General features: G+C 47.9%; 1 protein-coding gene across 3 annotated transcripts in view; it reads right to left on the reverse strand.

Annotated features, from left to right (window-relative positions):
* Positions 1-25,148, reverse strand: part of NINJ2 (ninjurin 2) — a 96,845-nt gene that overhangs the window by 63,436 nt on the left and 8,261 nt on the right. The window contains exon 2 of one of the 3 annotated variants that reach the window (XM_050747109.1): positions 15,862-16,026. The exons of 1 other annotated variant lie outside the window; for it this stretch is intronic. In XM_050747109.1, the coding sequence (XP_050603066.1) occupies positions 15,862-16,026 (165 nt within the window). Of the gene's footprint in view, positions 1-15,722; positions 15,826-15,861; positions 16,027-25,148 lie in introns of those variants that run through there. One more of the 3 variants, XM_050747114.1, reaches the window with a different exon arrangement.

The following is a 25,148-nucleotide window of genomic DNA, read 5'->3' on the forward strand; positions in this document are numbered from 1 at the left end:
GAAATAGAGAACTAGGAAACTTAGGACAGTGAGACTGACGTCCGCTGGGCAATGAGAGAAGACTTCTTAGAGGAGGTGAGACTGAGGTAGCCCTTGACAAGTTTGATAGGATTTAGATAAAGTGAAGCAAGGAAAATTCTAGTTATTGAAGCCTCGAATGGGTTGGGTGTTCATGAGAGGCCGGGGCAGACTTTGTGGGCACAGCTGCAGCATACCACACACACACTAAGGATGGTACCACTGTGCCCAGACCTGGGCTCTGAGCGTGGGGCAGGAAGACCGGGCTTAAGTGGAGCCAGAATGGCCTGGGACAGACTGGGCAGTGACAGGAGCCCATCAGCTGCTCAAGAGACCCCTGCCAAAATCTCAGCTAGAGCTGGGCTCCTGTAATCCCAGCTACTTGGGTGCCTGAGGCAGGAGAATCACTTGCACTCGGGAGGTGGAGGTTGCAGTGAGCCGAGATTGGGCCACTGCACTCCAGCCTGAGCGACAGAGCGAGACGCTGTCTCAAAAACAAACAAAAAAAAATCTCAATCGGCTAGGCCGAGTCCTTCCTGTGCTGTCCCTGTCCCTGCCGCATCCTCCCCGCCCTGCCCGCCGGCTCCTCCTTCACACCCTGTGCCAGACAGAAGGCCTGGGAGTGAGAAGACTGGCCATGGGGACAGAGAGCTGGATCCAAAGGTCAAGGCTGAGTCTGCCAGAGCCTGCAGGATCCCTGCACCGCTTTATTGGATCCCCAGGTTGAGCTGAGATGCTGCTCTGGGTGGAGAAGGGGCCACAAGCCTCTGGCAGACCTCTGTGTCACACCTTTCCACCAGGGAAAACTGGGCGTGGATGTTTCCCTTCGTCTGCAGTCTGGGATCTCCATGGGCACTCTTCCTAGAGGGGAAGGGAGAAGGCTTCTCACAGAGATCTCAGACTGCATAGGAAGGAGCCAGTTCTTTCCTTGCTTCTGCGTCTCCTCACAGCATCACCTACAAGGAGTGTCTGGCACACAACGGACACTCTTCCTGACTCTGGTACAGAGTGACCAACATCACAATTAACAGCATTTCCTAATTTGACAGACAGGGAAAGCAAAAAACCTAACCATGGTAATGCCTATATATGTGTCTGTGTCAGAGGCATTCGAACCAGAGTGACTCCATCTTGAATAGGGGCTGGTAAAATGAGGCCGAGACCTGCTGGGTGGCATTCCCAGGAGGTTAGGCATTCTTAGTCACAGGATGAGGTAAGAGGTCAGCACAAGATACAGGTCACAAAGGCCCTGCTGATGAAGCAGGATGCAGTAAGGAAGCCGACCAAAACCCACCAAAATCAAGATGGCGATGAAAGCGACCTCTGGTTGTCCTCACTGCTCATTGTACGCTAATTATACATTAGCACGCTAACAGACACTCCCACCAGCGCCATGATAGTTTACAAATGCCACAGCAACACCTGGAAATTATCCTACATGGTCTAAAAGAAGGAGGAGTCCTCAATTGGGGGAGGGGGAAAATCTCCATCTCCTTCCCAAAAAACTCGTGAATAACTCACCCCTTATTTAGCATACGATCAAGAAATAACCATAAAAAGAGCCAACCAGCAGCCCTCAGGGTTGCTCTGCCTATAGAGTAGCCGTTCTTGTGTTTCTTTCCTTCTCTAGTAAACTTGCTTTCACTTTACTTTATGGAATAGCCCAGAGTTACTGTACAAGATCCGAAAAACCTTCTCTTGGGGTCTGGATCGGGACCCCTTTCCGGTAATGACACTCTTTTCATGTGCTAATTCATTTAATCCTCACAATGATCCTACGAGGTAGGTCCCATTATTATCTTCATTTTACATGGGGGAAAACTGGGGCCTAAAGGATGAGGAGCTTCCCAAGTTCACCCAAGGAGCAAGGGGTCCACAGGACTAGGAGCCTGGGATTTGCACCGAGGCAGTCGGGCTCCCTTCTCCACTGGCCACCGTGATGCTACCTGGGTGGAGGGAGCACAGGTCCAATGGCGGGGAGAGTCCAACACAACCCAGGATTCCTGTCTTCCAGGTCTCTCCACACAATTCACTTCATGACAGTCTAGCAAACGTGTCCAACCCATAGCCTGTGGGCCCCGTGCAGCCCAGGACAGCTTTGAACGCAGCCCAAAGCAAATTCGTGAATTTTCTTAAAACTTTATGAGTTCTTGGTTGGGCTGGTGGCTCACGCCTGCAATCCCAGCACTTTGGGAGGCTGAGGCAGGCGGATCACCTGAGGTCGGGAGTTTGAGACCAGCCTGACCAAAATGGAGAAACCCCTATCTTACTAAAAATACAAAATTAGCCAGGTGTAGTGGCACATGCCTGTAATCCCAGCTACTCAGGAGACTGTGGCAGGAGAATCGCTTGAACCCACGAGGCAGAGGTTGTGGTGAGCTGAGATTGCGCCATTGCACTCCAGCCTGGGCGACAAGAGTGAAAGTCCGTCCCAACAACAACAACAAAATTATATATATAATATATATATACATGAAGTTTTTCTATGATTTTTTTTTTGAGTTTATCATAGTGTTACTGTATTTTATGTGTGGGGCAAGACAATTCTTCCAGTGTGGCCCAGGAAAACCAAACAACTGGACACCCTGGACGATGAAAAAGAACGCTCTTCAGTCCCTGCCGTCACCAAAGCCCCACCTCAGTTCCTGTCCTTAGGTAACACCAAGATAGCAAAATGGAATTTTACCAAACCGCTCTTAGGTTCCTTCCCCAGGAGACCAGAAACGCCCTGGGGACTGCCTGCCTTTGAGGCAATTTTTTTTTTCCTTTTTAAAGAAAGTGGTAAACATCTGAAAATAGAGTTTTTGAAAGAAAGTGACTCTTCAGTTGTAATTATAGCAGAGTTGGCCACTGCTTTCTATCAGCAGGAAAGCTGCTTCTATTTTTTTTTTTTATTCTTTTTTTCATGGTGATTTTGTTTTTGTTTTTGTTTTTGTTTGGAGACCGAGTCTTGGTTAGTTGCCCAGGCTGGAGTGCAGCGAGTGGCGCGATCTCGGCTCACTGCAACCACCGTCTCCCGGGTTCAAGAGATTCTCCTGCCTCAGCCTCCCAAGTAGCTGGGACTGCAGGCTCCGGCCACCACACCTGGTTAATTTTGTTGTATTTTTAGTAGAGACGAAGTTTCACCATGTTGACCAGGCTGGTCTCGAACTCCTGGCTTCAGGTTATCTGCCCGCCTCGACCTCCCAAAATGCTGGGATTACAGGTGTGAGCCACCGCTCCGGCCTTCTAAATATAGCCTGTATAATGCAAATCCCCAAAGAGAGCCAGCCGCCGGCCCCATTCAGTTTCCTCCCTCAAAGGCTGGGGGTGTGCGCCCTGGGCAGGGCGAAGGGTTCCCTGCGGAGACGCCCCAGCCCCGCCTCGTGCCCCTCCCCAGTAGGCTTCGGGGCCTGTGCACAGACGCACGCGGCGGGGGAGGAAGAAGGGGTCAACTTCACGCCAGATGTTTTGGGGGGAGCTGCTTCTTCAGTATGTGCTTGGATCAAGGGTGCATTTGCAAACGTTTCAAAATGCCGTAGAAGAGGTAGGAGTCAAGCGCTTGGGATCTGGAGGGGAAGGAGGAGAGGCAGTGAAACAGCAGAAAGGTTGGTGGGGAATGGGCTCAGTAATGGCCCCTGTCATGGCCTTGGGCCGGGACTCGTCAGCTCATTTTCTATTTCTAACTCAGTGCCGGGCCCTGAGTCCTGTGCTCAACCTAGCAATTTGGAGACGGCGGTGGATATGCATGTAACAGAACAGGATGCTCTCTGGACAAACGTTCTGAAAGAAAACCAAACGGAAGATCCTCCCGCCTCTGCTGGGCGTCTCTAATGACCCCTGGGGTGTGTTCCAGACATGCGTGGGCATCTGCGAATGTACTCACCTGAGAGCTGCCACTACCTTTTTATTTATTTATTTATTTATTTATTTATTTATTTATTTATTTATTTATTTGGGAGACGGAGTCTCGCTCGTCACTAGGCTGGAGGGCAGTGGCGTGCACTGCAACCTCCGCCTCCCGGGTGCCAGCGCTTCTCCTGCCTCAGCCTCCCGAGTAGCTGGGGCTACAGGCGCTACCGCCAGGCCCGGCTGATTTTTGTATTTTTAGTAGAGACGGGGGTTTCACCATGTTGACCAGGATGGCCTCGATCTCCTGACCTCATGATCCGCCTGCCTGGGCCTCCAAAGTGCTGGCATTACAGGCGTGTGCCACCGCGCCCCGCCTGCCTCTACCTCTTGATCCATGGGATCAGAAATGAGAAATGCAAAGACTGTCGCTGTGTTATGTGTGTACTGTTTGTGATTGTAATTCACAATCCCCTGTCTTGCTCCTCACCCCATTTTCAATTAAGAATGCTTCCAGGACACTATCTGAAACTCCTGGAAGGCTAGATTTAGGTATAAACAGAGTAGAACTCCAGATTTCTACAGTGCTCCTTAGGGGCTGAGTTTCCTGCATGCTCTTGAAAATCAGAGGAGATTTTTTTTTTTTTTTAACACTTCAAAATTATTGCAGAAAGGCAGGCAGATGAGAAGATAACCAGGTTGTGAGGAAGTCCAAGATATTTGGTAAGGATGCTCAAGTTTTGGGAAAGTTCAGCTGAAATAGCAATTTGTGGGTGGACTATTAGCAGGAAGTTGACTGGAGAATTAATCAGAGATTGAAGGGACATGGGGGACCGGGAGGATAAGTTTGAACTCGGGCTCAGGATATGGAAAAAGATTCAGTAAAGCTGAGAGTCCTGTGTGCTTAAGGTTTTAAAGTCCTAACCAGCCCCAGGGTGTCTAAGGCACGCTGGTAATTAGAATCAGAGATTCCATTCAGCAAAAGCAGACAGGAAAGCAAATCTCTTTTCTTTGTTTGTCCTGGTTGAAAACCAAACACGGTAGCCATTTGATGAAATTCCAATGTCAGGAGTGTTTGGGCAGGGAAGGGAGGGTAAAATTGCAGCTAGCCTCTGACCACAGGGAAATCTACCTCTCAGGCCATTCTTCAGCCCCGCACTCTGGAATGTTCACAGGGTGTCTGTGCATCTCCCCTGATTCCAGCCCACAGGACACTTGCTCTCTCTTTCTTGTGACCCCAACATGTCAGCTGGCAAGACTCAACATTCCTGTCTGGGACTGAGCAGCTTGAACCACTTGTATGAGTCACAGGTAATTTTCAGCAGTGTGAGAAACCACTGCATGAAGAGAAGTACTAGGTCCTGAGGAGGCTTAGCTCTGGGGTGATGGAGATGGGGGCGGGGGTGGAGAGAAGGCCCTAAAGGTCAACTGCAATGTCCCCATTTTCATGTATCTTCAGCAACATAGACAAATCCCAGCTGATCCAAGCTTTTGAAAACCTGACCTTTTGTAAAAATGAGGAAACTAAAGTTATAGCCCTTTCTGGAGTGTGGAAGCTTTGGAAACATGGCACCACAGTGAGGCAAGCCGGGGAGGGTGCCAGCCCAAACCAGAACCAAGTGTGGGCATTTCATGCCATTAGCACAAAAGGTTAGTGGGCCGGGTTAAGCTTGGGCAAGATCTCAGAAGATCTTAGATCCAGTGTATTTTCTGTCAGTAGATTTCAGTCAGAAACGTCGTGAAAGATACCTCAGCTTGGCATTAGGCTTGGGGCAAAGATCTATGACTTTCTTTTCCAGGGAAGTTCTCTGAGAACTGAATCAATTTCTGCCCTCTAATCTATATTGCATCCCTTCCTGAACCAACCTACCTAAAACTGTGCCCCACTCCTCCATTTAAAAAAAAAAAAAAATTGTCATTTAAAAACGTTTGAGGCTGGGTGCAGTGGCCCACGCCTGTAATCCCAGCACTTTGGGAGACTAAGGCGGGCAGATCACTTGAAGCCAGGAGTTCAACACCAGCCTGGCCAACATGGCGAAATCCCATCTCTACTAAAATACAAAAATTAGCCAAGCATGGTGCCACATGCCTGTAGTCCCAGCTACTTGGGAGGCTGAGGCAGGATAATCATTTGAACCTAGAAGGTGGAGGTGGCAGTGAGCCAAGATTGCCCCACTGCATTCTATCCTGGGCAACAGAGTGAGACTGTGTAAAAAAACAAACAAACCACTTTTGAGTTTTCTACTGTCTACTGAATCGAGTACACATTCCTTTGCCTGGTTATTTAAAAATCCTCCATAATTCGGCCCCACCCCACCTATCCAGTTGTTCTTTCCTCCCCACACACCGTCTGATCTGGTCAGAAAGGCCTTTGCACTGTCCCAGATAGCTTACTCATTCCTGCCTGTTTCATTCCCAGTTTTCTCCTCATTCATTCCTGAATCTGAATTTATTCTTCTTTAACAAAACCAAAAGACCCCACCTTAGGATATCTTGCCAACTACTTCAATTCGCATTTCTCTATCTCCAAGTAACAAGTCACGCCTTGATATATATACCTCCCCGATATGACTATAAGCCACCATGAGTTGAGCACAACTTATGTAAGTTATAGTGCCTCACATAAGTTGTGCTCAGTAAATAAATGTTGATTAGTTGCAGTTCTTTTTTTTTTTTTTCCGCACTGTCGCCTGGGCTGGAGTGCAACGGTGCAATCTCGGCTCACTGCAACCTCCGCCTCGCAGGTTCACACGATTCTCCTGCCTCAGCCTCCCTGGTAGCTGGGATTACAGGCGCACACCACCACAGCCGGCTAATTTTTTGTAGTTTTAGTAGAGATGGAGTTTCACTATGTTGGCCAGAATGGTCTCGAACTTCTGACCTCGTGATCCACCTGCCTCTGCCTCCCAAAGTGCTGGGATTACAGGCGTGAGCCACTGTGCCTGGCCTAGTTGCAGCTCTTTTTCTTCTACAGTAAAGGCCAAACACATACAAAATCAGTCTCCTCCCAATCCTGACTTGGGTCCTCTAAGTTTAGTAGCACAGACAGAAAATGTAGAGAATGGTTGTACCTAAGATATTAAGGGGGGATGAGTTCAAGACAGAATAAAATGTTTGCCCAACCCTGACATTTTAATGCTCATCTACTGGCATCTTCAGAACATTCAAACCCAGGACACCATAACATTAAATTCTTTCGTGTTTGAGACTTTTCCTCCTAATTCTCCTTCTCTTTGAGGGAATGGTATAAGTACAAGAGGTTGGAAGAAACCATACGCTTCTTTTTTAAAAAATAGAGACAGGAGCTGGTCATGTTGCCCAGGCCAGTCTAGAATTCTTGGGCTCAGGTGAATCCTTCCCCATTGGCCCACCAAAATGCTGGGATTACAGGTGTCAATCACTGCACCCAGTCCCCATATACTTTTTTTTTTTTTTTTTTTTTTTTTTTTTGAGATGGAGTTTCGTTCTTGTTGCCTAGGCTGGAGTGCAGTGGCGTGGTCTTGGCTCACTGCAACCTCCACCTCCCCAGTTCAAGTGATCCTCCTGCCTCAGCCTCCTGAGTAGCTGGGATTACAGGCACGTGCCATAACATGCTAAGTTTTGTACTTTTAGTGGAGATGGGGTTTCACCATGTTGGCCAGGCTGGTCTTGAACTCCTGACCTCAGGTGATCTGCCTGCCTTGGCCTCCAAAGTGCTGGGGTTACAGGTATGAGCCACCGCACCTGGCCCCTGTATACTTATTTAAACGCAATAGAACAGACATATAGACCAGTGGAATAGAATAGAGCCCAGAAATAAACCCTTGCGTATATGGTAAACTGATTGTCAGCAAGGGTTCCAAGACCATTCAATGGGGAAAGGATAATCTTTTCAATAAATGGTGCTGGAAAAACTGGATAGTCCCACATACAAAAGAATGAAACTGGGACCCGTACCTTATGCCATATACAGAAACTAACTCAAAATGAACCAGAGACCTAAACTTAAGAGTTAACACTGTAAAACTCTTAAAAGAAGACACAGGGAAAAATCTTCACGACATTGGACTTCACAGTGATTTCTAGAATGTGACAGCAAAATCACAGGCAACAAAAGAAAAAAACAGATAAATTAGATTTCATCAAAATACAGAACTTGTGCACACTATTAAAAGAGTGAAAAGGGCTGGGTACAGTGGTTCACGCCTGTAATCCCAGCACTTTGGGAGGCCGAGGCAGGCAGATCACCTGAGGTCAGAAGTTCGAGACCAGCCTGACCAATATGGTGAAACCCTGTCTCTAATAAAAATGCAAAAAAATTAGCCGAGCATGGTGGTAGGTGCCTGTAATCCCAGCTACTCAGGAGACTGAGGCAGGAAAATCGCTTGAGCCTGGGAGGCGAAGGTTGCAATGAGCCGAGACTGTGCCACTGCATGCCAGCCTGGGCAACAGAGCAAGACTCTGTATAAAAGTAAATAAATAAATAGGCCGGGCACAGTGGCTTACACCTGTAATCCCAGCACTTTGGGAGGCTGAGGCGGGCGGATCACCTTAAGTCGGGAGTTCGAGGCCAGCCTGACCAACATGGAGAAACCCCGTCTGTACTAAACATACAAAATTAGCCAGGTGTGGTGGTGCATGCCTGTAATCCCAGCTACTTGGGAGGCTGAGGCAGAAGAATAGTCTGAACCGGGAGGCAGAGGTTGTGGTGAGCTGAGATCATGCTATTGCACTCCAGCCTGGGCAACAAGAGCAAAACTCTATCTCAAAATAAATAAATAAATAGATAAATAAATAAAAATTAAAAGAGTGAAAAGACAACCAACAGAATGGGAGAAAACACTTGTAAATCATATTTCTGTTAAGGAATTAAAATCCAGAATAAAGAACTCCTACAACTTAGCAGCGAGAAAACGAAACAACTCAATTCAATAAAGGAGAAAGAACTAGGGTAGATATTTCTCCAAAGAAGATACACAAATGGCCAACAAGCTTCATGAAAAAAGGCTCAGTGTCACCAGTCATTAGATAAATGCAAATCAAAACAAAATGAGATACAACTTCTTACCTATTAGGATGACTATTTGAAAAAAAACGAAAGAAGAAAGAAAAAAAAAGCAAGTTTTGGCAAGGATATAGAGAAATTGAAATTCTCATGCATGACTGGTGAGAATGTAAACGATGTAGCCACTGTGGAAAACAGTTTGGCAGTTCCTCAAAAAGTTAGAGAATTACCATATGACTTCACAATTTCATTCCTAGGTGTGTACCCCAAAAAAATTGAAAGAAAGGACTCCCATACCCATACACCGATGTTAATGGCAGCATATTCACAACAGCTAAAAGAAACAACCCGGTGTCCACTGGCAGATGAATGGATAAGCAAAATGCGATATAGTCATACAATGGAATATTATTCAGGCTTAGAAAGGAAGGAAATTCTGGCCAGGCACAGTGGCTCACACCTGTAATCCCAGCACTTTGGGAGGCCCAGGCGGGCGGATCATGAGGTCAGGAGTTCAAGACCAGCCTGGCCAACATGGTAAAACCCCACCTCTACTAAAAATACAAAAATTAGCCGGGTGTGGTGGTGCATTCCTCTAATCCTAGCTACTCAGGAGGCTGAGGCAGGAGAATTGCTTGAACCTGGGAGGCGGGGGTTGCAGTGAGTCAAGACTGTGCCACTGCACTCCAGCCTGGGCAACAGAGCGAGACTTCATCTCAAAAAAAAAAAAAAAAAAAAGGCTGGGCACAGTGGCTCACGCTTGTAATCCCAGCACTTTGGGAGGCTGAGGCAGGCAGATCACGAGGTCAGGAGTTCGAGACCAGCCTGACCAACACGGTGAAACCCTGTCTCTACTAAAACTACAAAAATTAGCTGGGCGTGGTGGCAGGCGCCTGTGATCCAAGCTACTCAGGAGGCTGAGGCAGGAGAATCGCTTGAACCCTGGAGGCAGAGGTTGCAGTGAACCAAGATCGTACCACTGCACTCCAGCCTGGGCGACAGAGTGAGACTCCATCTCAAAAAGAAAAAAAAAAAAAGGGTTTACCGCAATTAATGTACCCCAAATGCTGCTGGGTAGGGACTTGCAGAAGGAATGCTAAGTGTGGGCTTTGACACAACCCAATTCCCTGTGGCAACCAGGTGTTGCTGGTTTAGGTTAGTGATTCGTGCTTACGGGTGGGGTAGAAGAAATACAGCCTCGGCTTATGAATACCTAGGCACAGAATGTCCTCAGCTCGGCCCTATGGGGAACTGTTCTCACAACCCTGTGAGTTCTTCCCAAGGAATCAGGGCCAAAGGATTAAGGACCTCAAAAAAAGGGAGTTCTCAATCCAGTTCCTTCAGCAGAGTCACTGTACCTTGAAGCACCGGCACCATTTGTGCTTCAGGGAAAACAACACTGGAAAACAACACTGGCCTCTAACAAAAGGTGGGAGTGGGAACTCTCCCCTGCACCCCTATGCTTTAGGAGGAAGGTGCTGCCCACATGCTGAGCCAGTTGCAGGAGAGCACCTAGGCCTGCTGCATTCCACCTTCTGCAGAGACACCCGTGTGCTCCTGTGTTGTAGCTTGTTAAGGGAGTGTAGACTTGTCCTTCTTGTGTTGAGTAATTTTTCAGGGAGGCTGGAAGAACTAGAGGGTAAATTTCCTCTCTACTCCAGCCAGGGCTTCCAGGAACCAGGGCCTCCACTCCAATATATGCATGCATTGTGTTGTTATTTCCTATTAAATCCCATCTTTTCACCCACCACTGAGTATTACACTAGTATTGACACTTAGTTTTCAATCCAGTTTAATATTTTATACACAGGTTCTTGTACTGGTTTCCAATTATTTTATGTAAGTCTTGAATTCCCCCTCAAAATTACAAACCCTCAAAATTACAAACCTCTTGGGAACCCTGCTTTAGCACCTATGTTCCCTCCCACATCCAGTACACAATGAACATTAGATCAGTGTCAATCACTATATGGGAATATGTAAATAACCTAGTGTAGATCTATAGTAAGTAATACTCTGCAACAGTTAAAATAATAAGGTGGATCTACATATTCTGACATGGAGAGATTTCCAATTCATATTATTTAGTCCCCCAAAATTAAAGCAATCAGGCACAGTACAAAGCCCTTTATGTAGCAGGAAGTAAAAGAAACAAGGGCCTGGTCCATCCATCTGTTTATTTCCTTCCTCCTACGTACCCCTAGTCACAGACATTTGTTACAATCCAGTGTGGCAGAACTCAGTAATTTCCTGTATTTTCCCTTTCAAAAAGAACTGTAGTTAATGTTAAATAAATGTCTAAGTCAGTTGCCATAGGACTTGCCACAATAACAGTCACACTTACATGGGGCTGTCATTACTCACAGTGCTTTACATGAATTAACTCATTTAACCCTCACAATAGTCTTATAAGACACTGAGGCACAGAGAGGTGAAGTCACTTGCCCTAGGTCAGACAGCACAGCAAGGAGGCGGCAGACCCAGGATTCAAGCCCAGGAGCCTGTGTCCTTAACCTCTATGCTGAAGGTGCTTTTCTTTGTTTCTACTTTTTGTGTATGCCTCAGTGATGGCACTCAGAATGCTGTGTAAGAATTAACGGAAAAGAAAAAAAAATCCCCATTCCCACCCTAACCTGTGGCTCCGTTTATGGACTTGTAGGTTTGAGGTACCTATAAGGAGCTACTGATGCCTTCTGGAAACTATGTGTGGGCTGCTACTGAGAGAACATGACCATTTGCTGTGACTGTGTTAGTCAAGTGATATACATAGATCTCCCCAGCAAGCGCCTCCTGAGGACGGGTTCCAGCCCCAACCCTAGGTCATATCAAGTACAACTTCAGCTATTAAGCTGGCTAATGATGGTCCAGGTGTAACAAATCCCACCTGATTGAAAGCAGCAGGGGTAGACCTGCTAACTTTTATAGAAACATAGGTACAAAGTATAAGATTCCTAGGACTCTGATTCTTGGCTCCTCAAAAGCTTGAGGAACAAATATTGATGCCATCTAAAAGCAAATTAGAAGGCTTTGCGCAGGCCTAGGCCCCCGAATAATGTGCTGGAGATGACACTGTGTTTAGTGCTGTTTCAGGTTAAGTCAGCATCCCTCCAATGTGCAGACCTACTGTCATAGCAATATATATCCCTGGTTCACACATGGAATGTTTGCTTTCTGGCAGCCAAATGCACTTGGAACTGGCAGTAATGATCGCACAAAAGCAGGAAAGCTGAGCAGTTAGTCACATGACTACCAAGGTACTGAGATGGAAGAATTGGGCATCACTTAATGAAAATATCTTGGCATCTCAGAATCAGAAGTTTCCAAACTTGGAGGCAGTTTCAGAACCATCATATTCAAAGTCCTTGTTTTACAAATGTGGCAACTGAAGCTTTAAAAAAAAGGTAGGCCTCAGGGCTCCTTGCCTGAGCAAAGTTAAAGTGTAGTTCTTCTAATACAATTCACTCAGACCTCCCTTTCAATGACAGCAGGGCCTTTAGTCCCAGCTACAGTCATTAATTCATCCCTGGTACTTGACTTCTATTCCTCCTTTCCTCTTAATGGTCCTGTTTTCATTTCCTTTTGTTTTTGAGACTGAGTCTTGCCCTGTCACCTAGGCTGGAGTGTAGTGGTGCCATATGGGTTCACTGCAACCTCAGCCTACAGGGTTCAAGTGATTCTCATGCCTCAGCATTCCGAGTAGGGCTAATTTTTGTATTTTTAGTAGAGATCCCCGTCTCTTCACTATGTCGGCCAGGCTGGTCTTGTACTCCTGGCCTCAAGTGATCTACCCACCTCGGCCTCCCAAAGTGCTGGGATTACAGGTGTGAGCCATTGTGCTAGGCCACATTTTTATTTTTAATTGTTCTGTTTGTGTTTTGTTTACTCATACAGAAAAGGAGAATCATACCTCCATTCCACCACCCCACTCCAACCCCTCCGCCGTGGCTCCAATGCTACAGACCACTCCCAACTTCAGTCCCAGAAGAATGGAAGGAAGGCTGCAACTTAAGAGACTGGGGTTAGAAGTGATCTTCAGAAATTGTTTGCCTTGCCTGCGTCTAGAGTTCTTACGGTTTGGGTCCTCCAGGTGGTTTTCAGGCTTTTCTCTTATGTAACCATGTTTATGAGGTGAAGTTATTTGACAATGTGCTTGTACTGCTTTCAAATAATGAAAACCAGCCATTGCCCTACTAATGTCTCATCAGAACAAAAATTCTGCCTTCCACGTGCAGACTGCTCTCTGGTTTTCAAAACTACTGCTTCTCCCTTCCGGAACAGCCCTACATTCCCACTTGGAAGGGGGCACGGGAAAGTGGCTGCACTGAGTTGCCCCTCCTGCCTCCCTTCCCTCCCCTCCCCTCACCCTCTCCACCTCCTCCTTTGCAGAAGGCAGTGGGTTGATGTCCACGTTGATCTGCAGGTGGGTTCCAGTTGGACAGTCTCTGGACAAAAGCAAAGCCTACTTTTCTCTTCAGGGTGAAAGGGGTGGGGAGAGGCCATGAGGATGGGAGGAGAGTGCCCCAAATCAAAATGCTTCTCCCGGAGTCAGGAAAGAATTCCAGATCACTAGCTCTGACCAGACTCTTGTGCTAAAGAAACAGGCTGCGGCCGGGTGCGGTGGCTCACGCTTGTAATCCCAGCACTTTGGGAGGCCGAGGCGGGCGGATCACAAGGTCAGGAGATTGAGACCATCCTGGCTAACACGGTGAAACCCCGTCTCTACTAAAAACACAAAAAAATTAGCCTGGTGTCGTGGCAGGCGCCTATAGTCCCAGCTACTCAGGCAGGAGAATTGCTTGAACCTGGGAGGTGGAGGTTGCAGTGAGCCAAGATCATGCCACTGCACTCCAGCCTGGGCAACAAAGCGAGACTCCATCTCAAAAAAAAACACAAAAAACAAAACAAAACAAAACAAAACAAAAAACAGGCTGTAAGGGCAGTCTCTTCTAACACTGCCCTGGAGCTAGGTTATTTCCTAGACTGGCTCAGAAAATATCTGTCTTTGAGGACAGTGCCGCTTTAGCATAGAATCTAGCAGAACACCGTCGTTCTACATGGTCCTGGCATGACCTCCCCTTGGGGTGTGGACGGCCGAAAAGGGCACACAGTTTCGGTTTGACAGCCTAAGATGTGAATCCCAGTTGAGCCATTGACTAGCTGTGACCTTGAGCACATTAACTTTCCTGAACTTCAAGTTTTCTCATCTTAAATCGGGGTTAATAATACTTACACTGTGGCCCTAAAAAATCAGAGAGAAAAAAGAGTCTATGCAAAATGCTTGCTTCATACAAAGGGCCCAGAAGTGGTAGTTTTTTGTTTGTTTGTTTGTTTTTTGAGACAGTTTCGCTCTTGCTGCCCAGCCTGGAGTGCAATGGCGCGATCTCGGCTCACTGCAACCTCCGCCTCCCGAGTTCAAGCGATTCTTCTACCTCAGCCTCCCCAGTAGCTGGGATTACAGGCGCCGCCACCACACCCGGCTAAGTTTTGTATTTTTAGTAGAGACGGGGTTTCGTCCTGCTGGCCAGGCTGGTCTTGAACTCCTGACCTCAGGTCCGCCCGCCTCTGCCTCCCAAAGTGCTGGGATTACAGGAGTGAGCCAGGGCCGGGCGCGGTGGAAATAAAATTAGTTTTTAAATTGTTGTTAAAATTAAATTAGAAAGTTTGAAGACTAAATATAGTTCAGACATTGTTGCCTGGTCTATTGGTCAAACAGATGTATACCGACACTGCTAGATGTTTTAAGATTATAAGGCCGGGCCGGGCGCGGTGGCTCACGCCTGTAATCCCAGCACTTTGGGAGGCCAAGACGGGCGGATCACAAGGTCAGGAGATCGAGACCATCCTGGCTAACACGGTGAAACCCCGTCTCTACTAAAAAATACAAAAAACTAGCCGGGCGAGGCGGTGGGTGCCTGTAGTCCCAGCTACTCAGGAGGCTGAGGCAGGAGAATGGCGTGAACCCGGGAGGCGGAGCCTGCAGTGAGCTGAGATCCGGCCACTGCACTCCAGCCTGGGTGACAGAGCGAGACTCCGTCTCAAAAAAAAAAAAAAAAGAAAAAAGAAAAAATCCTGGCCGGGCGCGGTGGCTCAAGCCTGTAATCCCAGCACTTTGGGAGGCCGAGACGGGCGGATCACGAGGTCAGGAGATCGAGGCCATCCTGGCGAACACGGTGAAACCCCGTCTCTACTAAAAATACAAAACCAAAACAACAACAACAAAAAACAACCCACCTCTACAAGCGTGAGCCACCGCGCCCGGGGCCATTATTATTAATCACTGAGGGACGCCTAGGGAAAACTCAGCAGGAAATCAAGGACTCTTGTGAGAAAAATGGAACCCAAATAGCCCGGACTGGCGCTCCCTGGACTCTGCAGCCGGCGGCGCTGCCCGCGGACGGGGCGGGCTGGGGGCGGGGGTCGCGGCGGCGACGAAGGGGAAGGGGCTGCGCGGCGAGGTTTGCGTCGGGAAAGGTGCGGGCGGCCCGCGCCTCCCGCGGGGGAAGGAAGAGGTGCAGCCACGTGACGCAGCTCAGCCCAGCCCCGAGCGCGGCGGGACCGGATGCGGGAAGTGGGCTCGGGGCCCCGCTCCCCTGCCCGGCTCGGCCGCCCGCGTCAGCTGACCTGGTTTCCGCGGGCCCCGCGCCCGGCCCCGCGCTCCGCTCCGCGCCCGCCGGCCCGGCCCTCCCTCCCCAGCTAGCCCGGCCGCCGCGGCCTCTTCAGCCCAGCGCCCGGGGCCGTCCTGCAGTTCCCCCGAGTGGGCCCGCAGGCCGCGGCCGCCTGCTCAGCGCACGACCCTTCGCCTCCCCGGGACAGGCGCCTTCACCTCGGGACCCGGCCGTCCTGTTCCCCGCGGCCGCCCCGCTCCCCGCGACGCCCCGCGCCCCGCGACTACCTCCTCTCCGCGGCCGCCCTGCGCCGCTCTGTCCCCCTGCAGCCGCCCAGGCCTCCAGCGAGGGCCGCCGAGGGCTCCAGGCACACCCAGGCCCGTCCTTCTCGCCCGCAGCGCCCCCCCGGGACCCTCAGGGACCCACCTGCCCTGCCCCCGGGGCGCGGCTGTCTGGAGCCTCGGCGCCGTCGCAGCCTCGCAGCCTCCCAGCCTCGCGCCGCGTGGAGCCGGGACCGCGGAAGGAAGAGTCGCCGCGGCCGTCGCGCCAGCCCTCGGGCCTACATCCGCTCGCGGCCACGCGGCTCGCAAACTAGGGAGGGGAGAAGGGAAGAAACACCCGATTGGATTCGGGAACACGACTCTGTCCCCTCACGTCACCCTCCCGAGACCTGTGGGGCGTGTCGCCATTTTAGGGCTGGAGACGAGGAAACCGAGGCGCGGAGAGATGAAGCCACCGGGCGGCTGCTTTGCCGCGAAGCCAAAGCCACCACGTTTTCTCCGCGGCGGTGGTTGGAGCCGCGCCTGAGCGCATCTGCCACCGGCCAAGAGGTCGCATCTTTTCTGGAACTTGCTCCCCGCTCGCATCACGGGAGCAGTCGGTCTGCTCTTCCAGTAGAAGCTGTTTTGCCACTTTCGGGGGGAATCTTGAGTTACCAACTCAACTCTCGGGTCTTAGATAACACTTTCCTGGACCCCACAAGATGCTCCAGCACCTCTACTTCCCTTTTTGATAGCCCTCGTAATACAAAAAGAGCGATACTGCAATTGCCCTTTTCCTTGTCCGTCTCCCTCTGCAGATGGAGCGAAGGGACCTGAGCGCGGGCACCATGGCTTCACTGCCGCCGCAGCAGTAGCTGAAGTGCCATGGGCCGGCTCCCGGGGTGCCATAGGTTCCCAGGAAGACCGTTTGAGAACCACTGAACTAGAGTCTGCAAGTTAACGTAAGGCAAGAAGGAAAACCAGAAACAACTGTAAAAACCTGACCTTTCATCACCTTCATACTGGCCATCGTTTATCGAGTGCTTATTCGATAACAGACATGGTTCTCGGTGTGGGAGTGCAGTGCTCCTCGAACATAAATGGGTCCGAATCGCAGGGGATCTTGGTGAAATGCAGGTTCTGATTCAGTGCCTCTGGGGTGGGGCCTGAGAGTCTGCATTTGCAACAAGCTCCCAGGATACTTTGTGTAGAAAGGCTTTGGTGTATTAACGTATTCTGTCTTCTTCTTAATCCTGTGAAATAACACTGCTATTCCCACTTTACCGATGAGGAAACAGGTTAAGTACATATGAACTTACATCAAAATAAATAGACTGCAGGGCAAGGAGGGAGGGGAGAATAGTGTGGGCAGTGTACAGTTTTAGAAGGAGCAGAAGCAAAGTTCTAGGCAGAGGAAAAAGGATTTACAGAAAGCCTGACATACAGGGCAGGGGGACGGGGCCTACACACAGAGCTGTCTCACCATTAGATATTATATGCATAGTACTTGGGGCTATGGGCTTCCTGAAGGTCCCAAGTATTTGAGACCTGAAAAAAGTTTATTGATACCCACATAGGAAAAATGAGCATTTAAATTAATAATTCCAAAATTCAAATCATGAATTGTTTCAAAGATTTAAATGATAGAATTCATATTTAGTAAGTGATATGGGTATATTTTAAGGCATTTGATTTTAAAAATGGGGTAGGGCCTACTAAGAACAGGCCAAGCCCTGGCCCCAGTGGGTTTGGATATAATCCTGAGGGCAGCTGGGAACCACTGATAGAAGCAGGAGAATGTTCTCTGTGGCTACAGTGAGGAGAATGGATTGGAGGGAGGCCAGACTGGAGGCCCAGTGGCCAGAGACCAGATAGGCAGTTACACTCTTCCAGATTGCGAGACAATGTCTCTTTAGTGCCAAGATTAGCATAAAATCATAGCATTATATAACCCAATTATTCTTTGATTCCTTCGGCCCCCATCTGACTCAGCATTCTAAATTTACTTAAGGTCTGGGGACAAGGGTTTTTGGCAAATCCTTGAAGGCAAATGATGTTACAGTCAATCAGTACATGCCTCGAGCCAGACAGACATGGTTACGGCCCTCAGTTCTGCTGCTCGCTAGCTGTGTGACTTTGCACAGTGATTTAACTTCTCTGGGCCTCAGATTCCTTACTGGTAACATAAGCATAATGGTTTCCTCACAGAATTAAGTGAGAAAACTATGTATATAGGACTTCTTATGGAGTACTTAGAAATAAATGGTAGCCGTTATCATTTATGTGCCTTTGTTCTGAAATATGCTTAAGTTTTCTCTAGGAAGGAACAGAGGGTAAATTATTTAGTATTTTCATCAATCTGAGATAAAAATTATTATCCTCATTTTGCAGATAAGGAAAAGGGTTCAGAGATTAGATCACAGCTCTGTGAAGTAGGGGCACAAAGTGGTCAACCGGGAAGAGCTGGACTTTATTTTCCTTGTACTTCTGTCCATGCACTCTCTCCAGCAGTTGACATCTGCCTTCTTTGATGGCTCCATGACCAATTTCCCTTAGTCATGGCATGAGTCAGCCATGAGGGCTGATGGCACACCACCGAATACAATGCTGTGGTGCCACTGGCCTCCATTTCCCTTCTTCTCCAACGTTTTCCAGCCTCCCTAATACCTTGCCCCCCAGTTTTATTGCTTCTGGATTTTCCTTATTAAAGAGCTTGTCTCTGAGACTCAGACAGAACCGCCCCAGACTGGGATGGCTTCCAGGGTACCTCCCTTTCAAGGGAGCAGATAAGTAGGTCACATCGGGATGGTGAGGGAGGAAGCTGACTTCTTATGGGAGGAGGAAAAATACTGCAGGTCACATGGAGAATGGAAAACAAAATAACAGGGTTTCTCTGTTTTCCTAATTCTCTCACACAATCTCACAGGGACAGCCCCCTGCCGGCCACTATTACTGTGACTAGCATTCTGGAAACAGCACAGGCAATACTGATTTCTTGGATCCTGAGGATACTAGTGGCAACTTGAGGATAAGCCTTGTCGAGCCTGTGCTCCCCTCCATCCCACCTGCCTCCTCTTCAGGCTACTCCATAGCCCCCAGGGTATTTTTTTCTCCTATATGGTGAAGCGAAATCTCAGCTTTTACAGGAGCTTCCACCTTGTGGACTGCCCCTTGAGGGCCTAAAAGCACAGAGCTCTGCAGCTTGGAAGCTCTTGGGGGCAGGAAGGCTGCAGCAGCCCAGGATCCCGTTTACAGAGACGCCTTTGAAGCAACCAGGTTAGGTCATGGGCTCTGCAAGATTCCTGCTCCCCTTCCCAACCCTAGTGAAGGCAGTTCACAACAAGGAGTGTGGGTGAGCATTCAATTACATAGATCACTGTGAAAACCAGAGAAAGAGAGACAGCAACAGAGGAAGGGTGCGGCATTAGAGATCCAACACTACCAACCCCACCCTGTCCCACTATCCCTTGGGACTGAGCCCTGTTTGAATCATAACACTGGGCGGTCACATTTCTAGGAAACTACAGCTGAAGAGGAAAGGTCCTGGTTGTGTGAGTGAGGCTGTGTACAGATTAGGACTGAAAATGTGTATCCGGGCAGACAATTGGTTTCTGGACTCCATGCCCAAGGCACAAGACAAGCACACAAAACCAAACGACCGAAGCCTGACCCCTCAAACCTGAGGGTAAACAAACCTGCTTCCCTGGACAAGAGTTGTGGAAACAGGGAGTTCACCTCTGGAGCGGCGCAGGGGTTTTCCATTCTCCTGGCGTGGAGCCTGGTCAACTTCTAGCTCAGAGGCTCGCCGTTCCAGGATACTGGGAGCTCTCTCACAGAGATGTGGAGGTGATGCTCCAGACTTTGGGCTGGCACTCTGTCCCACCTGATTTCCACATTGCCCCCTGCCCTGCCTACCCCTGTTCCCAAGGCCCTCAAACTGTTCAGGGGTGCCAGGCTCCTCTGTTCCTTTTCTTCCACCCCTGTAAAAGGCATATTTCCCCATCCCTCAGGTGTCTGTGCCCAGGTGCCCCGTGGGAAAGCCCGCTCTTGCCTTCAGTAGCTCTCTCCCCTCTCCTGAGAGGCAAGGCTGGGTGACAGGAGACAGACGTCCATCTTCACCCGAGCCCTTCATTATGCTCAATCTTTCTAGTGGGGGCGGGCCTGTCAAACACGTCTCTTTCCTAGGCTGGAGGAATCCCAAAGCACCTCTCATCAGTGGCTGTAAATCCCACAAGTATGTGGCATGCACACAGTAGCGGTGACTGTGGTGGTACCCCACACTGAAACAAGAAGTTTGGACTTGAGAGGCCTAGAACCTTTGTCTTCTTAGACAGTGACTGGCAGCTCCTCCTCCCTGGCACCTGCTCCAACCTGGGCGCGTTGGTCTGCTGCCATCTCTGTGTGACTCTGGGTGCGCTGCTTACTCTAGGTCTAGTGCAAGTGCTACAGGACTACCCGGGAGAAAGGAGCCAGTCTTGAAGTCTCCATATCCCCCATATGTCAGTCACTTATGGATTGAAGTGGGGATTCTAAGACCTTAGTATGCATCGGGATCACCGGGGGCTTGTGGAAATACAGATCGCAGAAACTCTCGTCTCCAGGGTGTCTGATTGGGTGGGTCTAAGGATCTGCATTTCTAACGAGTGACGGGTGCTGCTGTTCCAGGGACCACATTTGAAAACCACTGAGTCTGAGTAGAGCAAAAAGAAAACCTAGGTTTCAGTCCTGCCCTGCTGCTTCCAGGCTCTGTGGTCTTGTTTTGACCTTCCTTAGCTTCAGTTCTGCATCCATTAAAGGTGTAGTAACGGCCACTGGGTAGCTGGGAGGATTCGTTTGTGTCATGTGTTTGAAACGCCCTTTCACTGTGCATGGCAAATTGGATACATCAATTAGTCAACAAATGCATCTTTTTTAGATGGAATTTCACTCTTGTCACCCAGGCTGGAGTGCAATGGTGTGAGCCTCGCTCACTGCAACCTTCTCCTCCTGAGTTCAAGTGATTCTCCAGCCTCAGCCTCCCAAGTAGCTGGGACTATAGGCGTCTGCCACCATGCCCAGCTAATTTTTTTTTCTTTTTTTTTTTTGTATTTTTAGTAGAGACAGGGTTTCACCATGTTGGCCAGGCTGGTCACGAACTCCTGACTTCAGATGATCCGCCTGCCTCGGCCTCCCAAAGTGCTGGGAATACAGGCGTGAGCCACCACGCCCAGCCTAACAAATACATATTTATTGAGTAGTCTGCCTGTTGTTCATTAGATACCCTGCCCAATGCCATGAAGATTCCAAGGCCCAGTTAAACATCACACATCTCTGGACCTTGATTTTTTTCCTCTTTAAAACGCGGGCTAGACCTGTTCATCGGGGATGAACTGACCGAATGAATGGCTGTGTTCATGAGTGTTCTTTGCTCTGCAGAGGCACCTGGGCTCTCAGATGGAGGTCCAGGAAAGGTCTGGGCAAGGAATAAAAAATTTGGCTTTCACCTGCAAATCTAGCCACTCCATGCCCCCATCAGAGTTGGACTTCTACACAGGACCTGGAAGGCCGATGAATAAACCAAATTTGGCCTTCGTGGTTCATCACAATCTGATTCCAACTTACCTTTATAATCCTATTTCTCACTTTTCTCCTCCATTCACCTTATAGTCTAAACAAATCTATCTACTCATCCTTCCCCAGATATGCCCTGTGTTTTCCTGCCTCTAGCTTTTGGCTCACGCTGTTCTCTGCACTAGTCAATAGTGCAATACTCTTGCACTAGTCAAAGTCCTATCCATCCTTCGGAGCTCATTCAATGACTATCTTTTCAAAGAAGTCATCCCAAATCCATCCATCTATCTATCTATCTATCTATCTATCTATCTATCTATCTATCTGGAGTGATTTTATCTTTTTCTTTTCTTTTTTTCTTTGAGACGGAGTCTCTGTCGCCGACTGGTGCGATCTCGGCTCACTGCAACCTTCCCCTCCTGGGTTCAAGCGATTCTCCTGCTTCAGCCTCCCGAGTAGCTGATATTATAGGCATGCGCCATCATGCTCAGCTAATTTTTGTATTTTTAGTAGAGACGGGGTTTTGCCATGTTGGCCAGACTGGTCTCAAACTCCTGACCTCACGATCCGCCTGCCTCAGCGTCCCAAAGTGTTGGGATTACAGGCGTGCACCACCGCGCCCACCTGGGATATCACATTTCTAGTCTTGGAGCATATTCGGATACAAAAAACAAGAGTTGTCCTATATAAAACTATTAAAAAGTGGAACAGCCACTTAAAAGGAGATGCCGGCCGGGCGTGGTGGCTCAAGCCTGTAATCCCAGCACTATGGGAGGCTGAGATGGACGGATCACGAGGTCAGGAGATCGAGACCATCCTGGTTAACACGGTGAAACACTGTCTCTACTAAAAAATACAAAAAAAAACTAGCCAGGCGAGGTGGCGGGTGCCTGTAGTCCCAGCTACTCGGGAGGCTGAGGCAGGAGAATGGCGTAAACCCAGGAGGCGGAGCTTGCAGTGAGCTGAGATGGTGCCACTGCACTCCAGCCTGGGCAACAGAGTGAGACTCCATCTCAAAAAAAGAAAAAAAAGGAGATGCCTACTTATACACAGTAGTTAAGTATAAACGGTTTAGTTTTTATGGTAATCAGAAACAGTCAATAAATACGTGTGTGTGTATGTGTATATATATAGTAGCCCATGAAATCTACTCATTTGCATATAGGCACACCTGCTTCTCTAATTTTCTTTTTTAAACTACAAGTTTTTTTCTATTCTAAATATAATATATGGGTTAGTAGAAAATGTGCAAAGGAAATAAAAAGTGAAAAGAAAAGTAATAGATGAAAATAAATCATTCATAAACCCATAATCCAGAAATAACTACTATTAACTTTTTGGTTTATTTTTTCCAATAGTTTTCCTACACATATTTATTGTATACGATTTTTAAAGGAAATTGAGATGAAATGTTTATGTGCTTGTGTATCTTATTTCTTTAACCTAATGTATGATTAGCATTTTGATATTCCCTTAAGTATTCTTCCAAAACGTAAAAAATTATTCCATATTTATTTATAGACTTATCAAACTTTAACCATTTCTTCATTATTGGACTCTCCATTTTTTGTTGTGAATAATATTTTGGTGAACATCTTTGCATATCTAAACACAACTTTGATCATTTTCTTAGGCTGATTCTAGAAGTGAGATTAGTAGGGCAGTGGCATGATCTCAGCTCACTGCAACCTCCGCCTCCCAGGTTTAAGTGATTCTCATGCCTCAGCCTCCTGAGTAACTGGGGTTACAAGCACACACCACCACACCCAGCTAATTTTTATATTTTTAGTAGAGACAGGGTTTCACTGTGTTGCCCAGGCTGGCCTCAAACTCCTGACCTCGTGATCCGCCCACCTTGGCCTCACAAAGAGCTGGGATTACAGGCGTGAGCCACCGCGCTCGGCCAAGAGATTCACACCACTGCATTCCAGCCTGGGCAACAGAGTGAGACTCAGTCTCAAAAACAAAAACACCATATATATATATATATGGATATCTTGACACACATTATACTATCAAATTGTTTTCTGGAACTTCCATTTGAAAATAATTTCTGGAGACTTCTGGTTCTGCATGTAAGGCACTTGGACTTAGCCACGCCATCCTAACAAGTAAAAAGCTGAAGAAACTGAAAAATCAACAACTCTTCTTGGATCCAAGAGAGAGATAAGAACATAGGGCAAACCACTACCTCTAAGATCTGTGGGACAGACGGGTGAATACGGGGAGTCGTGGCTGATGGGGCAGACTCACAAGGGCAGTTCTCCTTGGGAGCCAGTGCCAGCTAGGAAACCCTGAACTGTAGTTGACAAATTGCTTGGAGGCTCAGAATGGACAAGTCTGAGAGTTAAAAACTCCAGGGTGACCCAGTCATGGGGGTGGGCGTTGGAGGAAATGCTTTTGTGAGTTTTACCTCTAGGAGCTGCCCAAGTTCTATAGTAAATGTCAGAGAACAATCTCATGCTTCTGGCAGGGGGAGGGAGAAGGAAACATTTCAAAATAGGCCAGAGCATTCTGTCGGTTCTTCTTAACAAGGCCTGACCTCAGGAGAACTATTTAACCAGAGCCAGACTTGCTGGGGTTTTATTAGAGCCCAGGGGACCTGGGGGAAGGAGAAGATCCGATTGCAGCACACCGTGGCTATCCTGACCCACCTAAGCGGGGCGTACTTAGAAGCAGTTGTGATGTTCAGTCCGGAGGCATAGGCTCACTAAAAGACTGACACCCAGTCACAGAGCTAGGGAACACTTCCCCTCCCCTCACATTTTACCACCACATACTAAGGCCTATTTATAGCAGTTCCTTTTGCCTTGTACATACCTATCAAGAAAAAATTACATGGCATATTAAAAGGCAAAAAACACAATTGGAAGAGAAGAGCGAGCATTAGAACTAGACATGGCAGGGATATTGGACTTTATCAGACCAAGGATTTAAAACAACTATGGTGAATATGCTAAGGGTGCTAATGAATAAAGCAGATGGTGTGCAAGAAGAGATGGGCAATGTAAGTGGAGAGATGGACACCCTAAGAGAGAACCAAAAAGAAATGCCAGAGGCCAAAACACTGACAGAAATGAAGAATGCCATTGACTGGCTCATTAGTAGACTGGACATGGCTAAGGAAAGAATCTCTGAGCTTAAGCATACCTCATAGAAAGGGCCTAAATGGAAAAGCAAAGAGACAAAGACTGAGAAAAATAGAACAGAATATTCAAGAACTGTGGGACAACTACAACACATATCATATATGTAGTAGAAATAACCGAAGGAGGAGGCAGAAAGGAACAGAAAAAATATTTGAAACAATAATGACTGAGCATTTCTCTCAAATTAATGGCAAATTATAGACACAGGAAACTCAGAAAAAATCAAGTAGGATAAATGCCCAAAGAGCTACAAAAAAATCAAAGACAAAGAAAAAATACTGAAAGAATCCACAAGAAAAAAAAATCTTACCTATTGAATAACAAAGATAAGAATTACATCTGATTTCTCCTCAGACACATGTGAAGAAGAAAGTGGAGTGAAATATTCAAAACATTGAAGGAAAAAAATCCACCAACCTGGAATTCTCTGTCTTGCAAAATTATCCCTCTAAAGGGAAGGAGAAATAAAGACTTTCTTAGAAAACAAAACTAAGAGAATTTGTTGCTAGTAGCTCTGTCTTGCAAGAAATATTGAAAGTTAGAAAGAAGGAAAATGAAGCTGGGCGTGGTGCCTCATGTCTGTAATCCCAGCTCTTTGGGAGGCTGAGGCGGACAGATCACTTGAGGCCAGGACTTCCAGAAAGAAGGAAAATGAAATAGGCCAGAAACTCTTATCTACGTAAAGAAAAGGGAAGTATCAAAGAAAGAATAAATGAAGGTAAAAGAAAAACTTTTTTTCCTATTCTTTTTTAAA

Source organism: Macaca thibetana, chromosome 11 (genome assembly GCF_024542745.1).
Source record: "Macaca thibetana thibetana isolate TM-01 chromosome 11, ASM2454274v1, whole genome shotgun sequence".
NCBI lineage: Eukaryota > Metazoa > Chordata > Mammalia > Primates > Cercopithecidae > Macaca > Macaca thibetana.